Raw genomic sequence first — 25,086 nt, forward strand, 5'->3', positions numbered from 1 at the left:
TGCTGAGCAAAAAATAGATTTTCAATAAATATTTGAATGATTGTTTAACTTTTTGTCACAGCATATGTCAAGATGGTAGTCATGAGCTTATAAGTAAATATGAAGGTCTGAGTTTGAGCTCTATTCCTTGAGCATAACTAATTTGTTTCTGTTGGCATTCATTTTTCAGGTTTTATGCTCACATTGATGCTTAAACTTCACCAAACTAAAGATTGTATGCCATTTTTCCTACCAGCTCAAAAAAAGTATGGACTATTCCTTCAGTTTATGGCCTCATAACTAGGAACCCCCTTTCTTAGATCCTTTTTTAAAATGTTGAATAAAACTGATCTCAGAACCAGAACTTTGAGAACCTGCTAATAATAATAGAATGTCACATATAAGTATCCATTTTCCCCTGCTTCTACTTTTTTGTTTTAAAGCCAGTCTCTGTAACTTTTTCTCTTATACCTACCAACCCCAATCCAATGGCAAGTTAATTCTTTTTTTTTTCCTGAAATTTGGTTTTGAATGGCAGAATGGCACATTGGTATCTTGAGGAAAGCACTGAATCGTTAGGAGACAGGATTTAGAGGCATCTATCTGCCATTAATTAGTTATATAAGCAAATCACTTAGGCTTCTGGGTTTGTTTCTTTATCCAGGAAATTAGGAAGTTGAGATCAGATTTTTTTTTTTAAGAGTCCCTTACAGCTCTTAAATTATGATTATATGAGAAAGAAATTTTTGTTTCTGTTCTTCCTTTCAGGAAATGTCACCTTTTTATTTAAAGATATCAATGTATCTGTGATCTCACTGATGTGATACTCCCTTTAATGGTTCAAATTACAACCCATCCATACCTTTTCATCTCCTTAATTCTTGTCCATACTCTCCCATAAATCCTTCAAAGAGGATCTACTCAGTGTATCAGAGGTCTTACCTTAGGGTTAAGTGGGTTCCATACAGTTTTTATACTTTTCCATTAGTTATCCCTAAGACTCAGTAAATAAATAAATAAATAAAATAAAATCCACCTTTTTTCCTGGTATTGCATACCATAGGTATGTTTACACTGCACCTAATGTGAATAGTTATTGATTGCTATAATGCTTCAACTTGCTTTTATTCATATAATGTCCCCATTATCCTTTGGGTTACCAATATTTGGTTAGTTACCAATATTATTGGTTGATGCTTGGGAGGCAGTGAATATTCCATAATTCACAATCATGCAGCACCATTAATAGAATGATAGTGCTAAAAAAAGATGGGGTTTTGTTTTAGGGAAATGCTTGTAGATCATTAAAAGTGCCATATAATTTCCCCAGTGAAATACAGACAGCTCTTTTCATTTAATTCTCAGCCCAGTTCATCATCCATCTATGGTATCTTGTCTAAGGTATATACATTGTGATAGATCCACCATTTTTGGAACTTCCATCCAATTGCACATCAGAGTCTGAACAATTGTCTTTTTTTTTAATCCACTTGGTTTTCTCTGCATTTCTTATTAAAACAATTATTTTCCCCATTGTGGAGCTCATTTAAGAGACTCTGCAGTGTTCTGAGTTTGATGAAATTGTGAAGATTAGATTTGGCTCTCCCCTGATTGTAATAATGAAGGTACTTAGCTCTTCCTTAATTGTGAAAATTAAATTGTAGTTTTCTATTTTTAGATTTTAATCCCCAAAAATGTAAGCACAGTACTTAAAGTTGAGTATGGAGATCTATCCATTTTAGATTTTCACCAAAAAAAGGTATGAACACCCATTTCATACATTGAGTAGGTCTGTTATCCACGTGTGAAAGAGTAGGCAGTCCCTTTGTAGTCACTAACTGTAAAAATTAAATTTATATCTCAAATAATAAAATATTTTAGTTTAGGAGGTTTATTAAGTGATCATTAGAAATCAAGGAATAAAGAAGATACAAAATAAAAACCATGTGCCCATGGCTGGTTAGCCATTTTCAAAATCCTCACTCATCACCATCGCTGCTGATTGCTGTATCATGCTCAAAGAGAGAGAGGAGGAGCCTCAATGCCCACTCCCTTTATCCTCTATCTACAGGAAGTTCGTAATGACAGGAAGTCAGTGGGCTCTCAGGATATGTAGTTCTTTTTTAGGGTAACAGATTTTCAATTATACAAAATCAATACAGTATCTGTAAAGAGGAACATCTGGAGGACTTTAACATCTGCTGGTAATCTCTCTTTTGGTGAAGTTTTATGCAGAATCCCTCTATGACCATGGAAAAATATTTTTTTAAGGCTAATGGAACTTCCCGTTTTATACCTTGCTTTATATAGTGATAATAAAAAATATGGCAGAATACTTATCTCTAGGAAACACCTTAATGCAAAAAGGAGCCTTTAAGAATGTATGTGTTCTACTTTTTATCATCAAGTAATAAAAATGGAATCATATTCTCTGAAAAATTCAGTCAGTTTTACGTAAAGATATAATCTACTGTTGACTCTTATTTGTGAAAGCCTTTTCTTCTCTTCCCTTCCTCGGGAATAAAGATACATGGATCATTCTTCTTAAGACTTTGTAAGAAGGAAGGCATATGGATTAATATGATGTTCTCAATCTTTTTCAGTATTCATATAATCCATATTGTTTTATATTCTTTCAATATCTTTCCCTTTTCAGATATCTTAAGAATTGAACCTTTAATATCTTCAAAATTGTATAAACTTCAAAGTAGATCTCATCTGTGTGTGTACTTGAACCATTTGAGCTGTTCTTCGTTTTCCTTAATTCCATTTCTGCTTCCATGTATCACATCTGGGGGCTGACATTTAAAAGGTCACAAAGTGCTGGTTCTACACCATCATCACTGAAAAATATTTTCTTATAAAAATACTGATTTATTCAATTTTTCATCTGTATACTTGGCCCCTTCTGGTTTCATTTTTAAAACCTTTTAGAATGATGTGATTAAACTGGATTACACATACACATCACACTTTTCTGAAGATTCATGTTTGTCTCCAGTGTTTTAAACAAACAGACCTTCTCTTAGTCTTCTGCCATTATTTTCCACTACCTTTCTCACACCCAAATCATTTAAAATACGTTACATCCTATCCTCTCTTAAGGTCTACTACAGTTGATGATCTACCTTGAGGATTAATTTTAGGATGGAAAAGACTTCCCTGACAGGAAATTCTTTGTCAGTAAAATTTCACTGGTAGAAAGTTGTTGCATGTGTCTAAACCCGCTTCCTCATGTTCAGGCATCTGGATATTAAAAGACAGATATTAAATTACTCATCAGTACTTTTTTCCCTCCAGATTGAGTAGCCTCAAATTCCATACCCTTTCCCAGTAAGGCTAATATCCCATACCTCTAATCATCTATAACATTTCCTTTGACCTCCAAATTCTTTACCTTTGTTTTAAATTGTGGAATATTCTCCTTAAGCATCTTAACTAGTACTGATACCTGATTTTGCAAAGTCATCAACCATATGGACATTTGATCTTCCCTTCCCTTTAAAGCCCTTCCATAGTTATTAAAGAGATTTTTGTTAAATACTGAGTCATAGAAAGAATAATTATTCTTTTGTCATCATAGATCCCTACCCTGAGGAATGGATACTTACATTATGAGAAAAACCCTTAAAAAGTTTCCTGCTTAAATATGGTTTCATCTGTTTTATTTAAAAGACAGAAAAAAATTGACAGAAAGTTCAACTTCAGAGAAGTAGGAAAGCTTGGCAAAAAATGTCAAGAGATGTCACCTATGATCTCTAGTGTTTCCTGATAGTGGAAATAAGATATCTTGAGATAATATGATGAAAAATGTTGTCCACCTCCAGAGTGGTGATTGATGAGCTCTCACATACAGACTAAAGTATATTTTTCTTACTTTTTTGGGTGGCATCACTAATATGGAAATATGTTTTGCATTACTTCACATATTAATAAGTATAATATTGCTTAACTTCTTAGTGGATAAAAGAACAGCCTGGATGAAGAAAATTCTAAACAAAATTAAAAAAAACTTGAGATGGAGTAGGACAGACATTATTCTATATTCTTCCTTCTTTAACCTGAAAGTAAAGATGAAGAGAGCAGCCTTTTTAAACATCACATAAACTTATTTTTAAATCCCTAGAAGGCTTAAAAAAAGCTTTACTCCCAACGGTCCTATAAAATATTGTTCCATATCTTAGTCCGATTTTCTTCCTGAAGAACTGAGAATTGTAGTGACTAATTGACTTGACTTTGGTCATATCTGTTATGAGTCCAAATTTGAACACAGGTTTCCTGACTTGGTCATGTCCTTGATTATAAAGAGAAGTTTAAGTGCTCAGGTATTGAATATAGAGGCTGGCATTGGTTTCACAGGAAACAGATGTGCTAAAGGACAGGGACTTCAGGCAGATAAAAAGTTTGTTTTTTAAACTAGGGTATATCAAAGGTAAGGAAGTGGAACCTAAATTCTTATATTCACTTTAATCATCGTTTTTAGTATCTATTAAATGCTACTGATTATTTACATTTACATATTTTCTTAGCATGGGGAAATCACTTAATCTCTCATAGCCAAAGTTTCCTCCTCTGAAAAGTATGGATGATATTTGAAATACTTACCAAAGGGCAGCTAGGTGGCATGCTGGATATAGGGCCAGGCCTGGAGTTAGGAAGACTCATCTTCCTGAGTTCTCATTTGGCCTCAGACACTAGCTTGGTGACCCTGGACAAGTCATTTAACCTGTTTGCCTCAGTTTCCTCAACTATAAATTGACCTGGAGAAAAAAATGGAAAACCATTCCAGTATCTTTGCCAAAAAAAATCCTAATAGGATTACGAAGAGTCAAAAATGATGGAAAAAAGCTGAATAGCAAAAACAGGGTTTTTGTGGAGGAAAACACTTTGCTTACTTTGAGGCCCTATATTACTGTGTTGTTATTTGATATTCAGGCACACACTGGATATTGTAGGTTCAGTTCTAGGTCATCATAATAATGCAATTATTTTAGTGAAGTTACACATTTTTTTTTGTTTCCTAGTGCTTATAAAAGTTATGTTCACACCGTATTGTAGTCTCTTAAGTATTAAGTCTACAATAGTATTATTTCTAAAAAAAAATACCTTAATAGTACCTAGCTGCTAAAATAAGGTTAACCATCACCTGAGCAAGTCATAATCTTTATGCTGATGGAGAATCTTAGCTCTGTATTGATGGCTCCTGACTAAACAGAGTGGTGGTTGCTGAAGGTCAGGGTGGCTATGGCAATCTCTTAAAATAAGACAAGGAAGCTTGTCATGTAGATTGACTCTTCTTTTCATGAAAGATTTCTCTGTAGCATTCAATGCTATTTGATAACATTTTGCTCACAGTAGAACTTCTTTAAAAATGGTAGTCAGAAATCAATGCAACCAAAATTAGAAGGGAAGCAACAAATTGGGAAAAAATCTTTAAAACAGAAACCTCTGACAAAGGTCTAATTACTCAAATTTATAAAGAGCTAAATCAATTGTACAAAAAAATCAAGCCATTCCCCAATTGATACATGGGCAGGGGGACATGAAAAGGCAATTCTCAGATAAAGAAATAAAAGCTATTAATAAGCACATGAAAACGTGCTCTACATCTCTTATAATCAGAGAGATGCAAAGCAAAACAACTCTGAGGTATCACCTCACACCTAGCAGATTGGCTAACATGGCAGCAAAGGAAAGTAATGAATGCTGGAGGGGATGTGGCAAGGTCGGGACATTAATGCATTTGGTTGGAGGGCAATTTGGAACTCTGCCCAAAGGGCAATAAAAGACTGTCTGCCCTTTGATGTAGCCATAGCACTGCTGGGTTTGTACCCAGAGATAATAAGGGAAAATAAATATCTTTACAAAAATATTTATAGCCACGCTCTTTTGTGGTAGCAAAAAAATTGGGAAATGAGGGGATGCCTTTTGATTGGGGAATGGCTGAACAAGTTGTGGTATCTGTTGCTGATGGAATACTATTGTGCTCAAAGGAATAATAAAGTGGAGGAATTCCACAACCTCCAGGAATTGATGCAGAGAGGAGCAGAACCAGTAGAACATTGTACACAGAGACTGATACACTGTGGTATAATCAAATGTAATGGACTTCTCTACTAGCAGTAACACTATCCACATTCAGAGGAAGAACCGTGGGAGCAGAAACCCAGAAGAAAAATAACTGCTTGATCAAATGGGTCGATGAGGATATGATTGGGGATATAGACTCTAAATGATCACCCTAGTGCAAATAATAATATGGAAACAGGTCTTGCCCAATGACACATGTAAAACCCAGTGGAATTGGCATCAGCTACAGGAGGGAGGGGAGAGAAAGAACATGTATCTTGTAACCATGGAAAAATATTCTAAATTAACTAAATAAAATTCCCCCAAAAAATGAATGAAAAAAAATTGGAGTCAGTCCTCTCAAATCCTGCTGCTATTTTATCAAATAAGTTTATATAACACTCTTCAATGATGATGTTTCTCAGGAAATGGGGAGACCTGATGAGGAAATAGCCAGCCTATGAAGCAGTAAGAACACACACAGCATTTATTAAGTTCACTATTTTATATGGGCTTGGTTTGTTGTGCCCCAAAACAATTACAACAGTAACAGCAGAGATCACTGATCACCATTATAGATAATAATGGAAACATTTGAACGGTTGCCAAAAATTACCAAATGTGAAAGAGACACAATGTGAGTACACGCTGTTGGAAAAATGGCATCCAAAGACTAGCCTGCTGCACGGGTTGCTGTAGATCTTCAATGTGTTTAAAAAAAAAATTTTTTTTTTAAAGCACAATAAAGCCACGTGCAATAAAATGAATGTGGTAGGAAGCATACCAGGCTGTAAGACATGAGATAGCTGGATTCTAGGTATTTACTACCTGAGCAGCCATGGGCAAGGAGCCATGGGAGGAGGAACTGTACGTGCCGCCTTCTTCCCAGATCCCCTTTTAATGCTACTGCCTTTCTTCTGATGATTATCATCACCAGTTTATCTCGTATGCATAGTTGGTATATGGTTATTACATAAGGTCTCATTAGTCTGAACAAGGACTAGTTTTTTTCCCTTGTGTCCCCAGCATTTGGCAGTGCCTGGCATGTAGCAGACACGTATGAATTATAAATCCTCATAGCATTGCTGTAAGAATCAAATAAAACCATTCAACACTATAAATGCGTTATCTTATTAGGAAAAGTGAAGTATAATTAATAGTTTTAGTTTTCTGATAACCCATTTATCTGATTCCGTAAGCCATTGGGAATTTTGTTATAAAGTGAAGGGCCATCCGCTACATTCCTCAGACCCATAATATAAGAAGGAGAAAAGAATGTGCTTAGAGGATTCAGTGAATACAGCGACATAGAAGATCTCTGCCGGGTAATTGGCCCTGAAAACAAATGCTACCTCTACATCGATGCTCTGGACGACTGCATTCTCAGACACCAATAAACATTTTAAATGGACTTGGGAGACAATCTAGAAAAAAAGCTGTTCAGAACTGAAAGTGGAATCTTCATTATAGTCACAGCTTTTTGGTAGACTAGTATTGTTTACAAAAGTAGATTAATTTTGATAAGTTATGTGTATCAATTAAAATGAGGCTACCTTAGTCCAGATCTGGTGTTTGCCATAACTTAGAAAATGTATATGGTCAAGAATGAAAAAAGCTCATGCTTTTAAGTAGCTGAACTTCAGTGACTTTCCTTCTCTATTCAGGTTTAGTCCAGATTCCAGATACTTAGCCGTGGGTTCTAATGAGAATGCAGTGGATTTTTATGACCTAACATTGGGCCCCAGCCTTAACAGAATCAGCTACTGCAAAGACATCCCAAGCTTTGTTATTCAAATGGACTTTTCTGCTGACAGCTGTTATCTTCAGGTATACCTGGGTTGGTCTAAAGGGCTTAGCAGAGTGGTTGTGCTAGAACTTCAGTGCACTTAAATTTGACATTTATACTCTTCCATTTTAATTTCTATATTATTTCTGTATCTTGACATTTTAACTAGTCACTCATTTCCTTAGGAAAAACTGATTTTTATAATGCTCTTGTTTTGCTTTGGCAATATAAAGTAGGTGGCAGTATTATTGCCAATAGTATAGCATACATCAACTCATGATTTTTATCAGCCATTCATCTAATTGAAACCTTGTTCCATTTTCATTATAATTAAAGGTCTCCACTGGTTCATATAAACGACATGTCTATGAAGTGCCTTCAGGAAAACAGCTGGTGGATCAGGCAACCATTGACAGAATAACTTGGGCTACCTGGACTAGGTAAATCTTTCACAGGTTCAGAAATTTTCTGATAGTTCAGAGGATCATTTTTCCAAACATTTTCTATGTAAGGCAAGAGCTGTCTAAAACAAAACAGAAACAATGGTCAATCGGAGTTTTCTGTCAGCTGTTTCTCTTCCCAGAGGCAGCAGCAGCAGCTACTTTTCTCTCAGAGGCTTTACAGTTGTTGCAGAGAAAGGTCTTAATGCAGACAAGTCAGTGTAGTGAATTTCAGCATATCCACAACATTCTATTTTAGAAACACAAACCAAGAGAAACCATAAACTTCATATTGCAGGAATATAAGAACTACGTATTGAGACACAGCAAGGACTATATTCTAGACAGATGAAAATGGCAGACTCTTATATTATTTTTCCTAATCATGTTTGCTTGTAAAGGTTTCTTTTTTTTTTTTAATTGTATAGGATATAAAAGGAACCACAAAATTTGTTACCACCCATAATTACTTTGGAGAAACTGAACTTTTCCTGACTTAACATAGTAGCCAGTACAGTTTTGTTGGAATTTTTTTTTAATCTTTGGAAAGAGCTGTCAATCTTAAACCCCTTTTAAGTATGAAAAATCCATTGACCCTAAATAATTTAGTGTCTAACCTTATATAAAAATATAAGCAGGCATTCTCACTAGTAACTATTTAGTTGAGTTTTCCCCTTGCCTTTAGTTCTTTCCTTATAATTTTCCTTTTTAATTGCATATTCTGAGTTTTATTTCTTCAGAAGTCAGTTTAAAACCTAGACTAATTACCAAAACATGTTATTTTATAACTTTGAGATTTTCCAGTAGACAGAATGACATTTTTTCTGTGTACCTCTACCCCTAACCCCAGCATTCTAGGAGATGAAGTGGTTGGAATATGGTCAAGACATACTGAGAAAGCTGATGTCAATTGTGCCTGTGTGTCTCATTCAGGAATCAACCTGGTAACTGGAGATGACTTTGGCATGGTCAAACTATTTGATTTTCCATGTCCAGAAAAATTTGTAAGTATATTTTTGTTTAGTGTTTATTGTACCAGTTCACTTAATCATTTTTACTTAAAATAAGTAAACTTCCCTTAGGTCAGAAGCTTTAAAAAGACATATATATTTTCCACCATCTAGCACAATGCATTTCTTCACCTTGTAACATTTCTTAAATCAAAAAGCGGTACAGGCAAGGCACCAAACTTAAGAATACATTGCATTTCAAGTTATATGTATTTATTTGATACCCAAAAAGCATTTTTTTTCATTTAAGAAAATTGTTTGCATGGTATCTAAAGTGGAAAGAGAAATCCCAAAGGGAGGCAGCAGAGGAGAAAGGACAGTTTGGGGACAGATGTTCCATGGTGACCATTTTTAAATAATATTTGTAATTGTAGTCTAAGGAAGCCAATACTTTTTCATTTGGAAATACTTCAAATTTCTCCCTAAATGCTTACCAGTCAAATTTCCTTGGAGTTTCCAAATTTGTTAGAATACTGATTGCCTAACAAAGATGAACATGAGCAAAAAAAGCTTTAAAATTTAATGTGCACACAATTCAAAAAATTTTTATTTTACACAAGTGCTAGCTTCCCATTCTAATTAAATCATAAACACTTCTCGCAAGTAGGGGTTGTTTCATTAATTGCATTCATATTTGGATCCCCAAAGCTTAGCGCATTGTACATACTTAATATTTGATTGCCAGAGAAGTACTTTTTTCCTCCAAAGATATATAGTTAGCATCTTTGGAAGTTATCCTAATGATATCTTTTTTGAGTCAGAATGGTTATCACATTCTAGGTGTGATTTTCCCTTTTCATTGCTAATCAAAATACTAGCTGTCCACCCTCAAATAACAGGACAATTCTGTCTTTGTCTGGAAACTTAATTTTATTAGCTCACTAACTTTTTTATTATCTTATTTTTATTAATTATACCATAGAGCCTGGTCACTTATTTATTTTAGACCTAAATCTTAAATCACTAGGAGGAATGTCTTTGAACTAAAGCCACATGTAAACATACTAGAGAGTACTCAAAACAGTTTTCTGGAAAATCTTTGGTATGAGTTTTAGTTTATCTCCTAATGAAAACTTGTCCTGATGTCTCATGTTCACTATGATTTTCTTTTCCCCATTCAGGCAAAATACAAAAGGTTCTTAGGTCACTCTGCACATTTGACCAATATTCGGTTTACAAGTGGTGATCGACATGTTGTTAGTGCTGGAGGGGATGACTGCAGGTTGGTAATCCTTCCCTACCCAAAAAAGGACTAGGAAGGTAGAACACCTTTAGTGATGAAAAAATGCAGAGAAATATTTACTAAGTAGCTTATGAGAAGATGGCCTTCAAAAATTATCTTTATAGAATGTAAAATATGGTAGGAAAAAGAATTCCTTCATAGAACTGCTAGCTAATACTATGAGACTTTCAAAGACAATTTAACAAGTAGTTAACACTCAGTTTTAGAACACCTTTTTTAGCATTTTAGAACTTCATTAAAATTTAAGTGCACTGGGGGGAAGCTAGGTAGCTTAGTGGATTGAGAGCCAGGCCTAGAGATGGGAGGTCCTGGGTTCAAATGTGACCTCAGACATTTCCTAGTGTGTGACCCTGGGCAAGTCACTTGACCCCCATGGCCTAGCTCTTACATTCTTCTGCCTTAGAACCAATATACAGTATTGATTCCAAGTCAGAAGGTAAGAGTTTAAAACTAAAAAAAAAAAATTTAAGTGCACTGAACACATTAGCAATTTTTCTGCTAACATTTTACTTTTGTATTTATTTCAAACTGCAGCTTATTTGTCTGGAAATGCATATATATGCCACACTGAAGATGAATGGAATACTGAGGGGACACTATGTGAAGTAACTCAAGAATACAATAAGAGAAGCCTTTGCATGATCAAGAAATGGTGCTAACCCCCCAAGATGAATCAAACTTGGGGAAATGCCTAGAATTTTAGTTAGAAAGATTATTAATTCAAAATATTTGCTTTAGTACTTAATCATGTTGATATGTTCACTGCCAGATTATCAAAATATTCAGATAAATCAGAGTTAGATGTGGACTTCACGTAAAATCCAGGATTTTATTTTAAACACAAATTATTATTTTCAAGGTTTTCTGTATCAACTTGGCAAAGCCATAAGGTACATGTTATTGGGTATTTTTGGTATAGGTGAAGGATTTTTATTCTCTATGTTCCCAACTCTTCTAGTTTTATTCTCTTCTCTAACCTTATTACTACAATTACAAGGCATCTTTCTACCCCATTCTTATCCACCACTACCCCAAAAAAGAAAGCAAAAAGCATTGGTTATTCCTGATCTAAACCTGAAAAATGGTAGTTTAAAAAAAAAAAGTCAGTAATGCTGAAAATATTTTTTGAAGGCTACCTATTAAATATATGTTCTAATTTTTCCTAAGGAAAGTATAATTTAAAAATGCAAATGTCTTATTCATTTCTGCAAATTGGAAGCAGACTAAAGACTGCAATGGCTTTAGTAAATTTTCCTTGAAAAAATGATTCAAACTGTCATGTCCCATACCTGGCAAATCAAGTGTTTGCTAAAAACACACATGAAGCTGCTCTCATAGATCTCTCACCCTGACTTAGAAACAGTTTTTTTCCACTTTGTGAGTACCTTGTCCAAGGATAGAAAGTATAACTCTAGTTATTACTGCTTTGTGAATAAATCCACAGTGACAGCCCCACAATATTTGCACTCTCACTTTTTTTTCCCTAAGGTTCATTATCTATGTAAACACTAAAAGAACATTTTAGCAACCTATATAACAGAAAATTGGGAAAATCATTTTCATGTTATTTGAGGGATAAACTACTCATTTTCAATGAAAGATTTTTAAATGCAAAGAAATTTTAGACAGGAATAAAAATCAACTAGAATATAGCATATTTGAAAAACATAACTGATTTATGTTTTGTTAAGATTTAAATTGGTTTTTTTCTGAGGTCTCTTCCAACCATGGGACTCAGTACTACTATAATTTTTAAAAAATACTAAATCATTTGATTTAATGAACATTGTTGTTTCAAAATTTAACACATTAAAATTACTTAGTTGACTTAGATGAATGACATACGTATAACTGTTCCCATTACTTACTACTGAAATCCAGTACCTCACATTGATTTATTTGTTGGAAATTAACTTTAAATATATCCAAAAATCTAAACTGAGCTGACTCCCTCCCCTCCCTCCCTCCTCCTCCTGGCACCCAGTGCTAAAGGCAGAGACACTTGAAATAAATGGTAGACTATTCCTTTAAGCCACTGGAGTACAAAGTTTTGAATGCATAGATAGTATCCCAATAACTTAATTTAACAAGATTTTCAGATTTATCTAACATGCTTCCAGATTGGCTCGTGTAGCAAATATAAAAATGATTTACTTTCATGAAGAATGCCAAGATTTTGCTGTATGATGTGAAATTCAGGCCACTGTTTGTGACAAAGGCAGATCAAAATTCTGTTTTCTCTCAGGCAAAAAATGTTAGATGAATAACATCTCAAGATCTTCTATTATAAAACTAGTTGTCTCATCTTTATTACAAAATTCCAAATAACATTTCCAGGTATACAAGTTCATTTGGAAAGATAGCTGAAAATATATTCCTTCATATCCCTTAGTTAATAAACTTTTAAAATCAATGAATTTTCCTTAAATCCTTGATGAAACTACTTTTAGGTTTCAGTCATTTTCTTAATCTTTTCTTAAGCACTTTCCAATTAACATGATTTTCTCTAACAATACAATGCTACCTAAGAAGTAGAGAAAAGTCATCTTTCATAAGTTCATTTTAAAGATTTTAATGTTCATTCAGCACAAAACATGACTAGGAATTATTATTTCCTATCAGTCATAAGGCCAGTTAAGCAATAGTAAAATGTTGGGCTATTGAATAGGTAAATCAACTCTGGCCAACTGCTTTTAAAGAATTTATCATAGTTGCCTTTTTATGTATATGTAGAAAACAGAGCTACAATACTGAAGCTGTCACTTGATTTAATGTCTGTCTGATGAATTTATAACTGGAATTTATTTGGCCATATTTCATACAAATCAATATGACAGTACTGAGTAGCATGCTCACATTTCCTCTATGTATCCCATTTTTTTAAAAATTAGCACTGAAAGAAAGTAGAGAGTTTTTCCCCCTTCAGGCAGTGCATAGTAAGCACCCGTTGGGAATGAGCTGTTTTGGAAAATCAGGAACCTTATGTCTTTTTCAGGTTAAGAGTACAGATTTCATGATGTATGTATACCACTGAAATTTGGCAGATATAAGATTGCCTTAAAGCCTAAAAAAATTATGTTGCTAATTGTACTTTCAAAAATTAAGTTTGCAAAGGATAAGGCAGGTCACATGTATAAACTGCCATATTTTATTAGAACCTTTTCCAGTTTTGTTTTTAAAACCCAGAAAATTATTTTTGTGTGCATGATATGATTTAGCTGGTTAATTTTATCAACTTGTAACCTAGGACTTCCTTTTACCTATGATTACACCACTGGGTTTATAAACACACAAGCATGCCAAAGCCTACTATGCACTCTTTGTACCAATCACTGTGCTACTGTCAGACCAAAACCATCTCCCTTCTTTGGTCCTCTGTTCTTGTTCATTTTGGATCAGCATTTGTTTTATGTGTAATTTTCTACATCAAAGTAACTTAAGAAACAAAGCACTTGATATTGTACAAAGTGAGATATTGTTACATTTCAAGGTCAAGAATGAGTTTATACTTAGTATGATTTTCCTCCCCAGATAATTTATTCAATTTTCAACAGCTATTCACCTTTTTTTAAGCATACATATGGGTGAAGATAATTCACCTTTTAAAGAATAGTCTAAGTTTCTTCCAAAAGGCCATTTGAACCACCATCTACTTTATAAAATCATTAATCACTGTCTGAAAGGCCTTGTTTCTCAAAGTAACTGTCATTAAGTTTAATAGATTAGTTGAACAAGAAAGTAAAGGAACTATCTTTTCCCCAAAATCAAACAGCTTTGTACTTATTTAGGAGGTGGAGGTTGGGGGTGGGGACAGGTATGAGATGGTTCTATAAATCTTTGCATATGGAAAAAAAGTATTTTTAGTCTGCATTTCCTCCTGTCCTGTTAAATTATGCCTTTAGAATCAGCATAAAAAATTCTACCTTTTCTCAACTTTTCGAAATAGGGAAGTTTCGAAAGGAGACTATTAAATTAAGTTGGTTCACTATACAAACTAGGCAGGATATAGGATGCACCAGGCCACACAAGAGTTATTACACATGTTTTTAAATTAATCCATATAAGGGAAAAGTAAACCCAATAGTTCCTTGCCTTTTATTTAAATTTGTTTTTGAAAATCAATGTTTCCATCTCTCCTTCAAAGCCAATGGTCCATAACTTCTATATTCTGTTTCATTCTGAAGTATGTATATATGACAGTCTTTGCTTTTAACCAAATGGAATTTTTGTTCTGTGTTTTAAATGGGCCCAAAGGTATAGTCATATTAAATTTATCACACATGAAATATATATTTTTAATGCATTCCTCTGTATTCCGTAATCCATTTTGGCATTTAATTCTTCCAATTAACTTTAGTCTTGTAATCTTAAAATGTATAATTAATTCAGATCTGCTTTATATTAAAAAAAAAACTAATCCTGCAAGTGTGCTTCTCCACACAATTATAATTCCTGGTGTGTTAATTTTCGTAATGTGAAGATATATGTATAGCTATATATATTTGTTAAAGCAGAGTCTAAATTGTGTAGTCGTTTTCTGATATCCTATGTGTGTATATATATATATATATACATATATATACTTGTAAAAATTCTTTTGTAAATTTTTTGTGAAAATGTAGTTCCCCAAAAGATTTACTGAAAAAAGCATATGTAACTGAATAATAAATGAAAACATTTTAAAGAATTGCACATTGTACACATTTTTGCAGTTGCCATTCTAAATGTTTTACTAAAAACAAACGAAACAAACAAAACAGACTCCCAAAGCTGTGCCGAGCCTCAAACACACCTTTCCCCCTTCCCTCCCTCCCATTCTTTTAATAGCAAATTTGCTATGGAAAAAACTCTGGTAAGTGGATCACATTTGACTTTCAAAAAACACTTTACAAAGTAATGAGGCTGCATTTAAACTGCAGGGTCTACATCCATGTATTTCCATGCTTATCAAAATGAGAGAAAAAAAATCACTTGATGTTTCACCCAACACTATTTTTATTCTTATTATTCCCCTGAACATTTCAAGTTTCAACTGGTTAAGGGCAACTGTCTTTATATATACATAGCACTAATATAGGCCTCATAAAAAATGATATATTCAGTCTTTTAATTTACTTTAGACAATAACATCACTCAGATTCTAATTTTATGAACACTGGGACTCAAAGTAGCAGGATACAAACCATGCCTCAAAATGTTTTAATGGAATTTAAAGTAAGTTTTTTTTTCCTTACACTGACTTTCTCTTCATAGTAAAAAACCCATGTTAAAACCACTTAATAAAACTTACAAATTTGAAAAATTAGACACTTCAAATAGGCAACAAACTTCATATTATGAAAACAATATATTCCAAGTTCAAAAGATCTGATAAATTTGTAGAATGTCTTTCACCAGTAGAGTTCAAAGATGGGAGCTTTAAAATCCATGATCTTCTAGCTACTATGTCTGGTTGTCATTCACTAAAACAAAAACAATACATAAATTATTGCTTTACCATTCTTCCCTTTTTCAGGAAATCTGCTGTATGTAGATCAATACTGCTTTTTAAAGTCTAGTTACATACACTCAACTCTACTCAGTTTTTAAGCATTTGTTAAAAGGGTCAAAGATAGTGAATTCCCAGAACTGCCATATCTAACTGGACTACCTACTCTAAAAGTTCTGGAGAAATAAACAGGAAAATTGACTGGCTGGTGTTTTAATTCTTCCTGATGAACTTAAAAGATTAGAGCAATTCCTAAATTCCTCAAAATATGTCCCTGTAATACTAACATTCAACAAATAATACTTGAATTGAAATGTGAAATTAATGATGCCTCAAAATGGAATAAGAAAGATTTTTAAAACATTCTTGACTTGAAAGAGATCCCAAGGACCATCAAGTGATCATCCAAGCTTTGCTCTAGAGTGAGGGAAGAACCTCTTTTCAAAGCAGTCCATAAATTTTGAGTAGTTTTTCGCAGGAGGAAAGCTTTTCCTTACATAAAACCTAAATCTGTCTTTGTTCAACTTTATAAGTAGCATAACAGAAGCAGTTTTTTCTATCTTTTGTTCCCTAATAACACTTTCAAATGTTGAAACTAATTTATTTACATATTATTTATTGAATCATGAAGCATTAAAGTTACCTGGGACCTTGAAGACCATCTAAGTAAAGTAGCAAGCACACAAAGAAAATGTTTATTGAATTAAATTTAATAAGACCTATTATTCATTTTAGAGAAGAGAAAAATCAAAAGCCCTGAAAAACTTACAAAACCGCAACACGTCAGTCCTCTTGATTCTTAACCCAACTCTCCTTCCACAATACACTACCTATCTCCCCCTCCGAAGACTTTGTCATTTTGATTTTACCTGGTTTGAGGTCGAGTCCATTTCAAGGCATGACGTGGTGGCACAGTAATTGCTGGATGGTAAAATGTGCAGTCAGGTCTCGTACACTGAGTATTAAACCTACAGTGCTAAAGATAAAGGTTTTTTAAATTTGGCTTTCTTTATCAATATGTTAAAAACTTAATATATCTTCATATTCTAGCCCATAAAATTTTTATTCCAGCCCATACTTGCCCATATCAAAGGCCTTAAGCAAAGTCATCATAGGCAATAGTTTTCATTTTAACTTGCTGTCTTCTCATCCTTTCATGCCTGATTTATAACAACATTAAGACTTGAAAAAACACCTCATTCTCGAGTTGCCCTATCTAGATTCTTCAAATCCTATGACAAACTAAACTTTTCATTAAGGGAAAAAATAGATTAAGTCCTAAAATTTTTCATTAGCCATACATGACAAAGTTCATCTTTTGCTTTCAAAGCAAATAGCAAAATTTAAAACAATTAACTTTTAGGTAAATTAAATATCCTCCAGGCAGCCTAGTAGTTGGTCCAAATTGCAAATTGATGGTATCTTCTTAGTAGGGTTTAGACCTAGAAGGCAGTCTCTCAAGATAAACAAAACTCTTCATTTATAGATTAAGAAACCAGGATGATATCTGAGTATAAGACTATATACTGAATGATGAAAGAAAACTCACCACAAGAACCTAGTGAGCAGCCAGTTACTACCATTACCATCTTGGAAATAATGGCACACTAGCCTTAATAACACTACTCAAACATTAATCCAATCTAAATGGAAGCACTGAAGGCTTTCCACACACACTGGTCCAGCCAATAACAAAATGGATTAGGTTTACAGAAGATACTCCCACCTCCCCACTCTTAAATATTCAGTCCCAGAAAATATTTGATCCTTTTATATACATTTCTCCCTTCCTTCCTAATTTTGAGTTATTATAGTACAAGTTATGGGAATATAAGTAGTTAAATTCTACTACCTCTTGGCTCTTATCTAGGTTGAGGAATGCTTCTTCTCTGCCGTAAAGAATGATGAAACGAGGGGGCAGCTGGGTAGCTCAGTGGACTGAGAACCAGGCCTAGAGACAGGAGGTCCTGGGTTCAAATCTGGCTTCAGACACTTGTAGCTGTATGACCCTGGGTCACTTAACCCCCATTGCTTAGTCATTACTGCTCTTCTGCCTTGGAACCAATACATAGTATTGATTCTAAGGAGGAAGGTAGCAGTTTAAAAAAAAAAAGTATTATGAAACATGGGTTGGAAAGCTTTACTAAAAAAGGTCACATTTAACACTCAATCTGTCTCATTCAACTCTCATCAAATGCTTTAATAAGTCTACTTCAAGTACTCAAATCAATCTACTCACTAAAGTGAAGTGACAAAAAATAAGGCAGCTAAAAGTAGAATAAAGAATAGTTCTACCTTTTTAGGTTTTTCCTATAGCAACAAATAAGGTTCTCTGTAAATAAAGGGTCCATTGATCTAAAAGGTTCATACCTAGTTGGTTTACACATCAACAATCTATTTCAAAGAAGGAGTACAACATCTTACTTTCGGATGATAGAAGGGACATTCCATTTTCTTACAAGCAGGGAAGTAACGGCAAAGCTGACTACTGGAAGATGTTGGTGTTGGTGTTGGTGCTGTTGATAAAATAAGAATTCAGGATGGACTAATGAAACTTATAATTAAAATTAATTTTTAATGGACAATTTTAAAAATCAAAAATTTTACTCTTTTAAAAATTGAGAAGTTGCATATTTGTATTAAAATCAATTTCAAAATGCTATATAGAACAGGCTATCCCAAAATTTATTCTTTCAAATCAGACTAGATTGGTCCCCTCACTATTTCATTGTTTCTTAGCATGCAAATGTTATCATAAATGAAATAAAGTAGATACAATGATACACAAAAATTGGTAAAAAATCATCTCCATTTCTTTGAGACAGACATACACATTACCCCCACCCTGCACAAAAGACATCAATTAATTCAGCTATGATGATTCCATTCAAAAAATTCCCAAAACAGTCATCTTGCTTTCCAACAATAAACCCGCCCAAATGAAAGTCATAATTGGTAACATACAAAAAATGACTAACCTGGTTTGGGAGGCAGCACTGGGATTCGTCTACTGGCATGAGTGTAGGGACAATCTGGCTTAGTACATTTTGCATCATATTTACAATTTGGATGAATAAACAAGCATTTTTCTGCAAATTTACAATTGGGAAAGGCTCTGAAAAAGAAATTAATATCATTTAACAAAGACATCCTCTCAGTGTATTCAGAGTTCCTTTGGAGGGGATCCAACATCTTTTTTTCTTTGAGAAACACATGAACATATATGACAAAATGACACATTTAAATACAAGAAATACAGGGCCTATTCCTTTGTATATTGCTTGTATATCTAAGGATATTTTTTAAAGTTTGATATTTAGAGATAGTATCACTTTACTTACAATCAGCTAGTCCAAATCAACTGAATTTTCTAAATAACTGACATGAACTTTAGCAAAACAAAGAGGGATAAAGATCCAACCACAGTAAAGAAAACCTATGTCCTACCTCTGATACTACTATGCTGGGAAAATTACTTAATCTCTTAATGCCCCAAGCAACTCTCTAAGATTCCATATTGCAAAGCAGAAACTAATTCTCAAAAGCTTCCTTATGAGGAGGAATTCCATAAACCAAAAAAAACCAAAGATTCGATATTCTCTTCTTTGCCCCTCCCCCAAAAAGCAAAATTTTATTTTAACCATTGAAAATTTTTTGTTCTAAAGTGTACAACATGTACATTTTCTCTAAGTAAACTGGGTAATCTGTACACAATTTAGCCCTTTCTTGTCTAGATCATGACAAAAATTAAGACAACTGCAGTATGTCCTAGGCAAAACTTACCCCAAAAGTACCCAAATGTTATACTGAAAACTGAATCTTCATAACAACTCATTCAATTCAAAACAACAAAAAAATAGCAATGTAACCTGGGAATTATATCATTAAAATATATGTACATTTATAGATTAATATTAAAATATGTTCCCAAGAACTTCTTAATCATTAATCCTGGGTCTGGTTTTATTTATTATATTATGCTGTAGGCCTTGGTTTAGCAAAAAAAAAAAACACACAACTTAAAAAATTGGCCACAGCCTGTTTTTGGAAGATCAGTGAACTAACAGTGATGCTGCATTTTAAAATAAAGTCTGATTATATTGTAAAGTATAAAAATTCTTAGTTTATTGGCTATACAAAAATAGGCAAGCCATAGGTTAGCTGACCCCTGCTGCAGATAAATGAAGCAATACCCAATCAGTTAAAGAATTTCCTTGGATCTTGCCATTTAAAAAGATGTTACTGCTGTCCACTTGCTTTGGTCATAAAAGTAAAATGAGTAATATGCAACTACATAGAAAAGATAAGAGTGTCAATTTGCAGACTAAAACAAAGGCTCTCAAAGCAGACTTGTTCCCAGTCAATGTTCTCATCCTTCATAAAAGCTACTTCTTCACTGTTGCTATCAGACTCCTCAAAATAGCATTTCTGCATCATTAATGCCAAGGAAACTGCAGCATTTAGCAACTTTAATCCTTTCATTCAGGTCCATCTTACTTGTAACTGCATCTGATGAAGAAGGGATTTGAAAAGATTTTCTTTCTAAAATTTGTGGAAGAGTGTTCTTAATATGACATTTCTGAAAAGATGACACAAATTCATAATTTTCTAAAATTGTCAATGTTTGACCTATAAAAAAATTTTTAAAAGAAATTAATTAAATTAAATTAAAAGAAAAAATAAAAGTTTTGGATATTTTATATTAAAAAGAAAAAGAAAAATTCTACTTAGAAGTAGAACATGGTTTTGGAGACTATTTTTTTAAAAATGGAAAAAAATTACAAGCATAAACGGTATTAAAAATGAATTTTAAAGCTGTAATAACCTTGAAAGCCCAATATAGTGCCTAAACAATGGATCAACTCATAAAATAGCTTCATATATAATACTGCACATTCTGAATTCTCCATTCCAAGTGTTGAATCAGGGGAATAATATTGGCAAAGCATATACAAATGCTAAACTCTGTTCTCTCTTTGACCTGGAAGCTCTGGATTTTGACTTATGACATCCATGGGGTTTTTTTTGTTTTATTTTTAAATTCTGTTTTCACAGAACAGTATTCAATAGAATGCTCTCTAGTTCTGACAGGTCTGGGAAGTTTTATGATTTCTTGAAATGATATCCAGTTTTTAGTTTGGTCATAGTTTCCAAGGAATTAGATGATTATTAAATTATCTCTCCTCAAGCTTTTCTCAGGCCAATTATTTTTTATAACAAATATTGTTAAATATTTTCATTTTTCAGTCTTTTTAAACTTTGTTCTAATAGTTTTGGTCTCACTAAATTCACTGACTTTTATTCACTTTATTCTGTTTTTAGGAAGTCTACTACTTGAATTTGATTTTCCCTTTATGTTCTAAGTTATTTATTTCTCCTCATTTTTAAAATATTCCTAATTTCATTTTTAATATGTCTTCCAACAAATCTTGGAGTCTATGGGCAAGATATTTTTTTTAGGCTCTAACTGTATTATGGTATTACCATTTATGGGCTTACCTCTTGAGTTTTTTCTTTTTTAAAATTCAATTTGATTTTATTCGCAAGCATGAGAGTACAATGGCCTTTCATTAGTTTAAAAAAAAAGGCAATTAAAAAACTGAAAACCCTTTTAAACTGAACTGGAGAACTTTCTAATTAAGAAACCACTAGGCTGAATCTGTAAAGCAAATATTGGTTTTTTTCTACATCTAAACTTCCTTATACCTATTCAAAAGTTTGCCAAATTAGGGAGTATACCAATACTGAATAATATTCTAATCTTCTCAGAACAAAAAAAAAATCTATTATAAAAGTTTCTTAGTAAATCCATTCCATTGAACTAGGCTAGTAAAGATGGCTTCAGCAGAAGGCCAGTATTTCCTCATTATTTGACTCAATAAAGTCAACGTTTATTAAATACTCGTTATTATTAGGTGCTTAGAGAAAAATTTCAGTGCCTTGAAAATCTGTCCAACTTAAGTAGCAGAAAAGAGACACAAAAACTATGGCAGTTATTGATCTTACCAAAGTAACAAGATCTTTTCAAAGACAAAGCCAGAAATCTCATTGTGTTTTTTGCCATATTTAAAACTAGTCAGTAAGCTCCTCTAAAAAGGATGCAAAGCTCATCACCTCCTATGTGTGGTCTGACACATTCCACTGCATAACTAAAACTTGACTCACAAGTATTCTCAGCCAGGGACTTCCAAGAAAAGAGGATGAATTGGTTTTGTACCACTTACTTGCAGGATGAAGTTGGATGGTGATAAGCACATTCGTCCCCATTTTTGCAAGCAGGCCAATACTTGCAGCGCTCTGGCAGTTTCTCTGGTTTCTGTGTGATACTCAATTCACTCATCTCAACTGTGAAAAGGAGAAGATTCACAAGTATCTTGTTAATTTATGGATTATTTTTAAATGCTGTGAATCGTCCAACTCTTGCCAAATCTGGCAATAACATCTAGTAAGGAAAGATTTTAAGGAAATACACATCTTCAACCATAAGAAGCCAAGAAGCCAAAATTATACAATGAGTTCAGCTGCACCCAAAGTTCTCAAATTCTCCATTATTATTTTGAAATTCAATTAATTGCAGCCCTGAAAAAGGGATCAAAGAATGTATAATGAAATGTATGTCTCACTTAAGAGTATACCTTTTTCTTTATGATTTACATGGTAACTACATACTGTATTTACCCAATGTTACAGTAAATCCAACAGCCCCACAAGAGAATCCAGTGCAAACCCCATCATATAACTATCACAAAACCATTGCTACAGTATGTCCCTACCCCCCCAACACATACAACATCTTTGTAACACATCAAAATTACATTGTTAATGGTCCGTGGGCGGCTTCCAAATCTGGGGCTCAAAGACTCCCAAGCCCAAAAGATAATCTGAACCCAAGCTAGTGGAAGAATTTCACCTCTTAAAATCTGGAACAGAATTGTTTGAATCTTTGTGAAGGCAGAGATGAAAGTCAAAATATTATGACAAGGCTTTTAAGAATAAAAGAAGGAATGTACCACCTTCTTTTTATTGGAAAAGAAGAGAATGAGGAGTGAATTAATAATGCAGGTTCTTAGAGTCAAGCAAGCTTTTTTTAACTTTTCTTTTGGAATAAGGGAAGGCTCCCATGGGTGGGAAGATAGGAATAGCATATCCCAAAATGATAATAAACACAAAAAGATACCAAGTGATTTTTTAAAATATCCCATGGCAAGAACTCTAGTAATGCTCTTCATATAAGAGAATAAAGGAATTGGGAGGTAAAACAGAAGTCTTTCTTCTCATATTCATATGGGAGTTATAGAAGAAACATAAGAGATAATATAACAGCATAGCCAAGTGCTTTTTGACTGGAAAATCCAAGAGTTTATCAGTATTTGAGGGCAACTTTGAAGAGAAATTATACTACAGTTCTCTGTATTTGATAGAATTGTCAAGTTATACAGGCTGTGAGTAGCATTCCTGGCTAATTTTTTTAGTATCCCCAATAAAATGTCCCTTTTTCCATTTCTGCCGGCTTCATTAGAATGTTATTTTATGTAAATACCCATTTCTGATGAATGTTATTTTATGTAAATACCCATTTCTGATGGCTGTGATAGGTAATGCTTCTGCCTTTGCTAGGCATGCATCAAACTGTACAGAACTTACATATGTAATATCATGGGCATGCATGAGTCTCCTGATTTTCCCATAGTGTTGCCAACTTAAAACATTCAGCATGCTGCAATTCCACATGGCAAAGAATAATATTGTGCCTTGAACAAAAACGTTTGAGAACCACTGACACAGAAGTAGCTTTGATAACAGAAAAAGGAGCTGTCCTGAAGAAACCACGCTGCTGACAAATGAGAGGAGTTGTACTTGAAAGAGAGAGGTTCAGAGTCCCATATCCTTAACACTCATCTAAAGCAATTCTTTCATAATGGCTGATACTTAAAAACAACTTCCATTATGTTTTACATACACAAGTAATCAAATTACTATGCTTTTTTCAATGTTGAATGCAGCAAGATGTTTCCTGAAAAACACAGAAGGTAAAAAAATCTACATCTATATTATTAAAAATAATCAAAGGAGTTATTTAAGAACTTTTCAGAAATGGCGTCCAATATTTTCAAGGTCAAACATATGGCAAAAAGTAACTTCTCTATTTTAGACTAACCTAAATACAATCAAGAAAACAACAGTATCAGACCATCTCATCTCTTCATCTCATCACTTAAGAAAAAATTTCCACAATTTCCACATAAGAGACTTAATTAACATTTAGATAATGCTACCCTTTAACTTTTATAGGAAACTCCTAGTGTTGCATTTTTGGTTTACTCTACCTTCCATGGCAAATACTAAAATCATGATTTCCCAGTATAATCAGAGAAGAAATCCTAAGATGTGTCTGTTAAAAGCCACAGTCAAAAACTTCTTCATTTAAATACAGATTTTCATCGTCAAGATTCACAAAATTTTTGAGTTAAAAAAAGGATCTCAGAGGTCATCTAGTTTAACTCATACCTGAAAGGGTAATCTACTGTCATAATATCCAACAAGTAGTCATCTAATATTCACTTAAAAGCCTCTAAGTGAAGGGGCAGGAAGAAACACTACTTCTAGAGACAGCTAATTCTAATTCTGTGAAGTTTGGTGGGAACATTTTTTCAGCAATCAGCTAATCACAGACATACTGAGAAGTAGCTCACTTTATGGTTAATTCCTCCAAATACACAACTTTAAAAATCTTTGTTATTTTCAAGATTCAGTAATTAATTCCTTTTTTATAGGACTTTTTATAAACCTTTAGGAAGTTTGGAGTTTAACTGTCATTCTCTGATCAGGATGGAAATGATTAATAGTAAAGTTGTTGCTACAACTTTAGAAAGCAAGTTAGTAGTGATGATAAACATTCACCTACCTAACTAAAAGCAAGGGAGTAGACCAGAAATTCTTGATGTCCATCTATTATTTATAAGCAACCTTATGTACTCTATCTTTTTGACACTTGAATTAAGAACTTTGATTGCCCAACATAATTAATGAGCAAGATACTTCTAACACAAGAAATTTCACTGCTATAAGGA

The 25,086-nt window shown here is 33.5% G+C and overlaps 2 protein-coding genes across 15 annotated transcripts in view; one reads left to right on the forward strand and one right to left on the reverse strand.

Annotated features, from left to right (window-relative positions):
- The window catches only part of EML5 (EMAP like 5), a 235,727-nt gene extending 220,525 nt beyond the window's left edge, over window positions 1-15,202 (forward strand). For all 3 annotated transcript variants that reach the window (XM_007472659.3, XM_056810564.1, XM_056810566.1), the window contains 5 exons: window positions 7,713-7,875; window positions 8,171-8,274; window positions 9,125-9,278; window positions 10,406-10,506; window positions 11,062-15,202. In XM_007472659.3, the coding sequence (XP_007472721.2) occupies window positions 7,713-7,875; window positions 8,171-8,274; window positions 9,125-9,278; window positions 10,406-10,506; window positions 11,062-11,098 (559 nt within the window). In that variant the 3' untranslated portion in view covers window positions 11,099-15,202. The remainder of the gene's footprint in view (window positions 1-7,712; window positions 7,876-8,170; window positions 8,275-9,124; window positions 9,279-10,405; window positions 10,507-11,061) is intronic.
- ZC3H14 (zinc finger CCCH-type containing 14) overlaps window positions 6,535-25,086 on the reverse strand; it is a 60,977-nt gene continuing 42,425 nt past the window's right edge. For 8 of the 12 annotated variants that reach the window (XM_016422999.2, XM_016422997.2, XM_016422993.2 and 5 more), the window contains 5 exons: window positions 22,240-22,360; window positions 18,994-19,130; window positions 18,440-18,531; window positions 16,885-16,991; window positions 6,535-8,524 (listed from right to left, as the gene is read on the reverse strand). In XM_016422999.2, coding sequence (XP_016278485.1) covers window positions 8,506-8,524; window positions 16,885-16,991; window positions 18,440-18,531; window positions 18,994-19,130; window positions 22,240-22,360 — 476 coding nt within the window. In that variant the 3' untranslated portion in view covers window positions 6,535-8,505. Of the gene's footprint in view, window positions 8,525-15,504; window positions 15,990-16,884; window positions 16,992-18,439; window positions 18,532-18,993; window positions 19,131-22,239; window positions 22,361-25,086 lie in introns of those variants that run through there. The other 4 variants (XM_056810571.1, XM_056810570.1, XM_056810569.1 and 1 more) reach the window with 1 other exon arrangement.

Source organism: Monodelphis domestica, chromosome 1 (assembly GCF_027887165.1).
Source record: "Monodelphis domestica isolate mMonDom1 chromosome 1, mMonDom1.pri, whole genome shotgun sequence".
Lineage (NCBI taxonomy): Eukaryota > Metazoa > Chordata > Mammalia > Didelphimorphia > Didelphidae > Monodelphis > Monodelphis domestica.